Source organism: Papaver somniferum, unplaced genomic scaffold (assembly GCF_003573695.1).
Source record: "Papaver somniferum cultivar HN1 unplaced genomic scaffold, ASM357369v1 unplaced-scaffold_18, whole genome shotgun sequence".
In the NCBI taxonomy this organism is placed as follows: Eukaryota; Viridiplantae; Streptophyta; class Magnoliopsida; order Ranunculales; family Papaveraceae; genus Papaver; species Papaver somniferum.
Genome location: NW_020627707.1, coordinates 7,005,940 through 7,015,141, shown reverse-complemented (window position 1 = coordinate 7,015,141; position 9,202 = coordinate 7,005,940). Strand labels below are relative to the sequence as shown.

The 9,202-nt window shown below is 35.6% G+C and overlaps 1 protein-coding gene across 1 annotated transcript; it reads left to right on the top strand.

Moving 5' to 3' along the window:
* The first annotated feature begins 2,180 nt into the window (after positions 1 to 2,180).
* LOC113337852 (protein tesmin/TSO1-like CXC 6) lies at positions 2,181 to 8,932 on the top strand. Its single transcript, XM_026583420.1, has 7 exons — positions 2,181 to 2,553; positions 4,126 to 4,233; positions 4,530 to 4,707; positions 5,132 to 5,683; positions 7,383 to 7,490; positions 7,833 to 7,987; positions 8,558 to 8,932. The coding sequence occupies exons 1-4, from the start codon at positions 2,198 to 2,200 to the stop codon at positions 5,291 to 5,293; spliced, it is 804 nt and encodes a 267-aa protein (XP_026439205.1). The 5' UTR covers positions 2,181 to 2,197; the 3' UTR covers positions 5,294 to 5,683; positions 7,383 to 7,490; positions 7,833 to 7,987; positions 8,558 to 8,932.
* The last annotated feature ends 270 nt before the right edge of the window (positions 8,933 to 9,202 follow it).

Below are 9,202 nucleotides of genomic sequence, written 5' to 3'. Positions count from 1 at the left end.
TTTTCTACTTGTTTTCTTATTGCAAAAAGGTCAACAAAACAGTGGTGCATGCTCCATGTTGTGAGGGTTACCTGTGTCATTGCAGAAGGTTTCATGAACTTTACCCCAATAACTCCGATTAACTAAACCATTTTGGCGTCGTTCTTCACCCTATTCAGATAATATAACAAACTCCAAACAAATTAACTTCTTCAAAAAATAAATAAAAACAAGTTAACAATTAAATATTTAACTAATAAAAAATAATTAAATAATTAAAAAAAACTAATAACTAAACAAAATTTAAAGATCACGCCCGCCGTCTCTTTCAAACTCTTCCCAAAGATTGACTTTCAGATTTTCTTATAACATGTCATGCAAATTCTGGTTCTGAATGTAACTAGTCGTTTGCGCATAGTTCCTTGCAGGTAGTCTCTTTTCTGGTTGCATCTCGAGCGTCAAATCTACATCATCATGATTAGTCAAATCCTTATTATGACGAGCACTTTAACCACGACAAGATCTTGCTACCCACTGATACCAAATTCTTATTATCATAGTCCTGAATTACCATGTTATGTAGAAATTATGCAAGTGAGCATAGTCTTGTACATTTCACGAGCACTTTAACCACGATATGACCCACAAATGACATTGAACTTCCGCTTCAAAATTCCAAAATCCTATTCCACGTACTTCCTCAAATCCATTTGTCTAATGTTAAAAAACCGGTACGAATGACCCAATTTGCCGTTAGGAAGGCTGATGGCAACATTGAACTAAGTTTGACTATTTTGGATAGATCCATCTGCAATATCAAATTCCATACTTTAGATCTTCAAACAAAGACGATTTGTACTAAACATAAAAACCATTTTGTGAACCCGGAAAACTAAAAAAAATGTGTCATATCCAACAATCATAAGAAGCAACAACTTCAAGAATTACAGTTGGTTTGGGTAATGACCTTTATATTGACCAACCAAATAAGTAGGGCATCCCATCCATACCAAATGCATACATTCAAGACTACCTAGGAATCCCTATCCTCGTTTTTCTTTAATGTTTCTCTAACGTCTTCCTCAGTTGGTTTTCGTAAATATGTTAGACCAAAATAGTTAATTATTAATTCACAAAACAATGAAAGATATTCGAATGAAGTATTTTTGCCCACATAAATACACTCATCCTTCGACTCTGCTGGTCTCTCATAACCCAGAATCCTTAAGTCCGAAGTAATTTTTTATTCAAGACTATGACCTCTAATATTCGGTGCATCAAACTGATAATTAAATTGAGGTTCCACCCGACAAAGCTAATTAATAATCTTTGTCATCAGATGTCGGGCCATGCAGAATCCACGTTGGAAATCTTGATCAGAGAACTCACACAAAAAGAAAATAATCGTGCATCAGCTCTGATGGTACCATTCCCTTCTCGTACACATATCTTCTTGTGAAAACAATGAAGGCATTTTGTACATTTTTGAGGCTCGTGTGCGAGCAGCATAGCATTAATAATAAGAACAACTCTTTCAAAAAAAAAAAAAAAAAAATCCACAAAAATAAAATAATTTCTTTCTTTTAAGAGGACCACCAATTTTTGGTTTGCATTATTTGAAAACCGTCTCTCACATAGATGACAGCCAACCCGCACCATAACTTGTGGCGTGGTGATGGAGGTTGGATTTTTATCGCCAGTGAGGTCCAACCTCGATCACCACAGTGACCAGACCACACTCCATTCCTATCCCCAAGTTCAACACACAGCCATCCGTACCCTATGACAAACTCAAATCCACACCGTCCAGATCTATATAAAAAGTAACAAAATTCAAAAAATATTTCTGCTCAAACACTAGGAGGAGAGTTGCCGGAGAAAACAAAGAAAAGTTTTTCTTTCTTTTTTTTCTTCTTCTTTATTTTCTTCTCCCGCAAACAATCTTCTTCGCTCTTTGGAGAAACCAGATCGAAATCAGACTCACGATTTTGCTATCCAGTACACGATTCCGTACGAGATTTTGCAATTTCGCGAGGTGTTTGTGTTGATGACGGCGTTGATCGGTACTGAATTTTTTTGATTTCGTGGTTTCGAAGATCTTTGTTTTCTGAATTTTTGTTTGATTTTTGGTATAAGAGATTGTCTATTTGTGTTGATATGGAGAAAGTTGAAGGTGGTTGGTGGAGATGATTTCCCGCCAGAGAAAGTAGAATCGGAGATGACGAAGACGATAACAGAAAGAGGGAATACTGTAAATGTTACGGAATCGGCTAGACAACTAGATTTTACTGTGCTTTCTTCTTCTACCAGCACTTCAACAACATCATCTACTACCTCTGCTGTTGTTATTTTGCCTGAACCTCATCCTCAACAACAGCATCAGAATCAGACTCCACAACCAAAAGGTCCGTCAATACAACCGCCGCCGGAAACGCCATTGCCAGTAACACACGCGAAATCGTCACTGTTTTCTTCTCCCGCTGTTCCTCCTGCAAAGTCACTTTCTTCTTCTCCTTTTGTTGTTCCTCGTCCACCATCTCCTCCTTTGGCTGATCTTCCTACGTTATTGCCAGTGTGAGTTTTCTTCTAATTTTTAGTTTTGGGTTTTAGATTTTTAATAGATTTAGGGTTTTAGATTGATTGTTGTAAGTTTTTTTTTCTTGATTTTTAATTAGGGATTCGGGCGAATGCATTATAGAGATTTTAGAATAATTAGGGGAATATGATTTTGTGAGTATCTTTTTTGTTCTTGAAAACGATTTGGCTACAGGTAATGTTGTATTATTGGTGTTTGAGGTAGTTTCGATTAGGAGTACACGATAGTGTTGGATGAACTAGGAATTGAGGAAGAAATGCTAATTATTCAGTGTGTTCTGTTTATGAACTATAGAATGATCTTGTTTGTGGTAAATTTGATTTTTGGGAATTTGATTGAAAAGTTTGTTTCAATTAAACTTGTTGTGTTCTGTTTAAATAGTATCTCTGGATAGCTTCTGGTAGATTAAATGCTGGAGTATTTTGTAGCTTTGATGCATGAGAGTTTCGTGTGTCTTAGTTTTCCTCTTTGTATGATTTGTGCTCAAAATTGTGCTACTGAAGCACTAGATGTTTACAGAATAAAAATTATTGGGACAAAATTTCCCTTCAAGAGATTTCCTACTAAAAAGAAAAAACGAAGAAGATTGAATTTGTAACTGCTGCATTTGCTACAGGGATATATAGTTTTGTCGGAGTTTATGGAAAAAAAGTATCAACTATTTACAGTTCATATGAAAAAAATGAGCTGAGCATTTCAAAATGTGTTGTAATGTTATGTTTCATGTGAATATTTGATCCTTCCATTGCATGAACCCTTTTAATTGGTGTTAAGTGTTTTGGTACATCTCTTGTTTATGTATGGCCTTTATCCCTTTTAGACTCAATATGAACTCCTGTGGAATGCTACTTCCTTTCCTCTTTTCCCTTTCTGTACGATGTTGAATATTTTATCGTCATTATGATGTAGAAAATAGGGTCATCTTTTGTAATCTGTATCCATAGTTACATCGAATCTTAATTCTCATTGTTGGTTCTCTGGAACCCTTAAGAGACATAGCTTTCCAAGATATTTAGGTGGCAGAACTAAGGCTCCGTTACCATTTTGATGATACTTTCTGCTGTATCAAGTTGACATTTTCTGTTGGGAAAGTCACCTGGACTTGCTTGTATATAAATATGATATATATAACGTTAAATGAATAGAAGCTTCTGTTACGGGGAAGATGTATCTTGTATGCAGAAATACTGTAATAGTATTGATAGTTTGTAGAACTAATTTAGTTATTTAATATTATTCTAACAGTGTTACTGTGGTTGTGGTTTCATAAACCTTATTTGTTGGTTGGTGCACCCCATAGCATTATCAACATTTGGCACCCATACTTAAATGTCTGCAGCAAGGGATCTTGAACCTTGATAGTGGTGATATGTATTTAGCAATGAGCTAACTCATTTGAAGTTCTCCTTTGTCTTTATTTCTTTTATTCACATCAGTACATGAAATTTTGGGATGCTTTATAGCAAATTGATTATGCATTAGATGAACCTCCTACACAAAATTTGAATTTCAGTTAATGACAATTCTAACAATACCACCTATTTCTTCAGAAAGACAGAATCCCCAAATGCCCGACCACGGGCTAATGCTGAAGTAAAAGATGGTACTCGGGAGAAGCTAAAACAATGCGATTGCAAACACTCACGGTGCTTGAAATTGTAAGAATATATCATACAATTTCTTATGGAAATGCACTCTGCAATACCCTCTATGTTTGTTTTCTCTTGTGTCTGTGATATTGAATCTTTCTCTGTTGTATCTTGAATAGTTGAATTCTTGGGAAGTATTACTTATCATGAATTCTGTTCCGTAGGGAATCACACATTTTGGTGGGGATAAATGAAACTTTGGCTCCTTTTCTTAGTTTTCATATTTTGGCATCTTCATCTATATGCATTTTTCTAGATTATGTTTGCAATTATTTATTTTTGGGAAATCTGATTCTATTTGACAGGTATTGCGAGTGCTTTTCTTCAGGAGTTTACTGTGATGGATGCAACTGCACAAATTGTTTTAACAATGTTGAGAATGAGACCTCTAGGCAAGAGGCCATGGAAGCTACTTTAGAGCGTAATCCAAATGCATTCCGGCCAAAGATTGCTAATATTCATCATGGGGTTCGTGACATTAAGGTATGTGGTCGAACTCATTGATATTTTAAACAATGTGTTTATGGATTACTACTTGTTATGCTGTCAGAGATTAATGGCTTTGGAACATCTTGTGTCCTAATTAATTTTAATTTATCATCATGATCTGCTGAAGCAGAACTTTGGTTATTACTCTAGGGATATTTTTGAGCAAGGGACTGCTACTATTGACAACCATATGTGTAAATATAAACCCAAACTGCCCATAGTTCCATGTCTGTGCTGCAGTGTGCTAGGTTAGATTTGACGATTTAGCATGTAAGAAAGAGATGGCAACAAAAAAATGATGTCGACTAATTTCAAATATTAAATGAAGAACTGCACGCTAGAACTTACTTTTCATATAATCTCATTTTCTACATGCTTACTTGGTGATGTTGACAAAACATGGACTGTCTAAACCCAGTGTAGGAGGAGAAGGGATGCCATTGCAAGAAATCAGGATGTCATAAGAAGTATTGTGAATGCTTCCAAGCCAACATTCTCTGTTCTGAAATTCGTAAATGCATGGACTGCAAGAACTACGATGCTAGTGAAGAGAGACGAGCTCTCTCCACGAGGATCATAGTAATCAGAGTAATGCCTTATACATGCAGCAGGTAGCTGCCAATGCTGCAATAACAGGAGGGAATACTGTAAATGGTACAGAATTTTCCAGACAACTAGATTTTACCGCGTTTTCTTCTTCTACTACTACTAATTCATCAACACCACCTACAACATCATGTACGACTCCTGTTGCTATTTTGCCTAAACCTCAACAACAACAGCAACAACAGCAGAATCAGATTCCACAACGAAAAGGTCCGTTAATACAAACGCCATTACCAATAACACACGCGAAATTGTCACTGTCTTCTTCTGCTGCTGTTCCTCCTGCAAAGTCACTCTCTTCTCCTTTTGTTGTTTTTCCTCCACCACCTCCTCCTTTGGCTGCTTGTCCTACGTTATTACCAGTGTGAGTTTTCTTCTAATTTTTGGTTTTTGGATTTTGAATTTCAATGGATTTGGGTTTTTTAGTAGTTTTGATTGATTAATATAAGATAATTTTTTCCTTCTTTTTGATATCTGAGAAAAGTGAATTAGCGGTTTGGCATTTGATATTTGAGAAAAGTGAATTAGGGGTTCGGCAAATGCAATATTTTAAAATAATTAGGGGACTTTGATTTAATGAGTAATTTTTATGTTCATGATAATGATTTGGCTCCTGGTAGTGTTGTATACTTGTATCATATACATATACATGAGTTTTAAGATTTCTTTGATTTTATAGAAGATCGGTGTTTGAGGTAGTTTCGATTTGGAGTACATGATAGTGTTGGATGAACTAGGGATTGGGGAAGAAATACTAATTATTCAGTGTCTTTTTTTTAAGCTGGTATTATGCATCCCTTGTTCATTTATGAACTATTAGAATGATCTTGGTTTCGGTAAATTTGATGTCTGAGAGTTCGATTGAAAAGTTTGTTGCACATAAACTTGTCGGGTACTGTATTCTGAATAATAAATTAGTAACTCCGAATAGCTTCTTGTAGATTCAATGCTGGCGTGTTCTGTAGTTTTGATGCTTGAGATTTTCGTGTGTCTTAGTTTTCCTCTTTGTATGATTGCTGCTCAATTTTGTGGTACCCAAGCACTAGATGCATATACAGAATAAGAAATAATGGGACAAAGTTTCCCTTTAAGCACTTGCCTATAAAAATGAAATCACAGAAGGTAGAATTTCGTTACATCTGGGTTTGCAACGGAGGTACAGTTCTGTCAGAGCTTGTGAAAAAATTATATCAACTATTTACAATTCAAATGAAAAAAAATGAGCAGAACATTTCAAAATGTGTTGTAATGTTATGTTTCATGCAAATATTTGATCCGTCCTTCATGGCGTGAAGCCTTTCAATTGGTTTTAAGTGTTTCATACACCTCCAGTTCATGTATAGCCTTAAATCTCTTTTAGACTCCATGTGAACTACTGTGAAAATGCTACTGACTTTCCTCTTTTTCCTTTTTGTATGATGCTGAAAATTATCATGAAAATCAAAATAGGGTTATCATTTGTAATCTGTATCTTTAGTTACATCTAGTCTTAATTCTCATCATGCGTTCTTCGGTCATATGACTCGTATTTGGAATTCTTAGGCATGAGATTGTGCCGTATTTGGAGGATGCAATATGAACTAAGTTGTTGCCTAAAACAACTGTTGGGTAAGTCACCTGGACTTGCTTGTATATAAGTATGATATGAATAACATTAAATGTGTAGAAGCGTCTGTATCGGGAAGAGTTCATTAAACGTATCTTGGATACAGTAATAGCTAGCATTGATAGTTTGTAATGAATATAATTTCTAACAGTGTTACTGTTGTGGTTTCATAAGCTTTATTTGTTGTTGGTGCACTCCATAGCCTTATCAAGGTTTGACACCCATACTTATATGTCTGCAGCAAGGGATCTTGAACCTTGATAGTGGTGATATGTATTTAGCAATGAGCTTTATAGCAAACTGATTATGCATTAAATAAGTATTCAAATTCCAAACTGATATGCATTGACATCAGTGCATGAAATTTTGGGATGCTTTATAGCAAACTGATTATGCATTAAGTAAGTATCTAAATTTCAGTTAATGACAATTCTGACAATACCACCTTTTTCTTCAGAAAGACGGAATCCCCAAATGTTCGACCACGGGCTAATGCGGAAGTAAAAGATGGTAGTCGGAAGAAGCTAAAACAATGCAATTGCAAACACTCACGGTGCTTGAAATTGTAAGAATATGTTCTCTTAATCTCTTCATTTGTTGTTGATCGTCAAAAACTTCTATGGAACTGCACTCTGCAATACCCCCTATGATGATTCTGCTGTTTGTGATTTTGAGTCTTTCTTTGTTGTATCTTAAATAGTTGAATTCCTGGGAAGTATTATTTATCAAGAATTTTGTTTCATTCCAGTTTAGGGAATCACACATGGGTGGGCATAAGTGAAGCTTGGGTTCCTATTCATGTTTTCATATTTTGGCATGTTGATCTGTATGCATTTTTCTAGGGTTTGCAATTATTACCAATTATAGTAATATGGGAAATCTGATTCTTGTGAGTGCTTTGCTTCAGGAGTTTACTGTGATGGCTGCAACTGCACAAATTGTTTTAACAATGTTGAGAATGAGACCTCTAGGCAAGAGGCTGTGGAAGCTACTTTAGAGCGTAATTCAAATGCATTCTGGCCAAAGATTGCTAGTAGTCTTCATGGGGTTGTTGACCTTAAGGTATGTTGTCGAGCTCATTGAGTGTTTAGATAATGTGTTTATGGATTCTTACTTGTTATGCTGTTAGATATTAATGGCTGGTTCGGAATTGAATTTGATGAAAACTGTGCTGTGGTGACCATCTTGTGTCCCAATTAATTTTGGTGTATCATCATGATCTGCTGAAGCAGAACTTTAGTACTTACTCTAGGGATACTTTTGAGCAAGGGATTGCTACTGTTCAGTCTCCTCTGCACATGGATCAACAAGTCTGTTTTGTGTTTTCGACGTTATTTTCTGGCATGCTTCTATTATATGTTGTTTCTTGCAATATCATTTAATATGTGGTTACTTCAAAATGGGTCTTTGAGTGACAACGATATGTGTAAATATAAACCCAAACTGCCCATAGTTCCATGTCTATGTTGCATTGTGTTAGGTGGTTACTTTTGTGTAAGAGAAGGCATGAAAAAAATGTAGTTGTCTAATTTCAAATATTGAGGTGAAGAACTTCATACTAGTTTCTATTCTTATAATCCCATTTGCTACATTCTCACTTTATGTTGTTGATAAACATGGACTGAGGAACAGGGTGACATCTTAACGACCGTAAAGCACAATAAAGGATGCCATTGCAAGAAATCAAGATGTTGTACGAAGTATTGTGAATGCCTTCAAGCCAACATTCTCTGTTCTGAAAACTGTAGATGCATGGACTGCACGAACTATGATGGCAGTGAAGAGAGACGAGCTCTCTTTCACGAGGATCATATTATTCTTAGTAATGCCTTGTAGAAGATGAGGAAATTGAAGCTGTCAGATGCACATTCCAGGATGAAAATGTGTATTTGGAGGATGATTTGCTTTCAGATTTTTCTGGGGCTCTTGGGGTTTCTTGAAGGTTTTGTTTGGCTTTGTATCAAATTCAGGATTTTCAAGCAGGTTTAGTTTGACATGTTCAAGGATTTTTTTTTTCTTTTCTGTTTTTATTTGCAATTGGGAGGATGTGGTTTGCAGTTCCGAATTTTGCTTTTCCTTACTTTTCCAGTTTTTTTTCTTTTTTTTTTGTCCCTATTTTGGTGACTGCTTTTGAATACAATTTTGCTTTTTCCCTGGCCAAAAAATAAAATAGTAATGCCATACATGCTAAAATAGAGTCATGAAATATAGTAATAGTCAAAACCACCCCTAATCCGACTATTTTACATAATGGCTAATATGTCCTCGATTTAATTA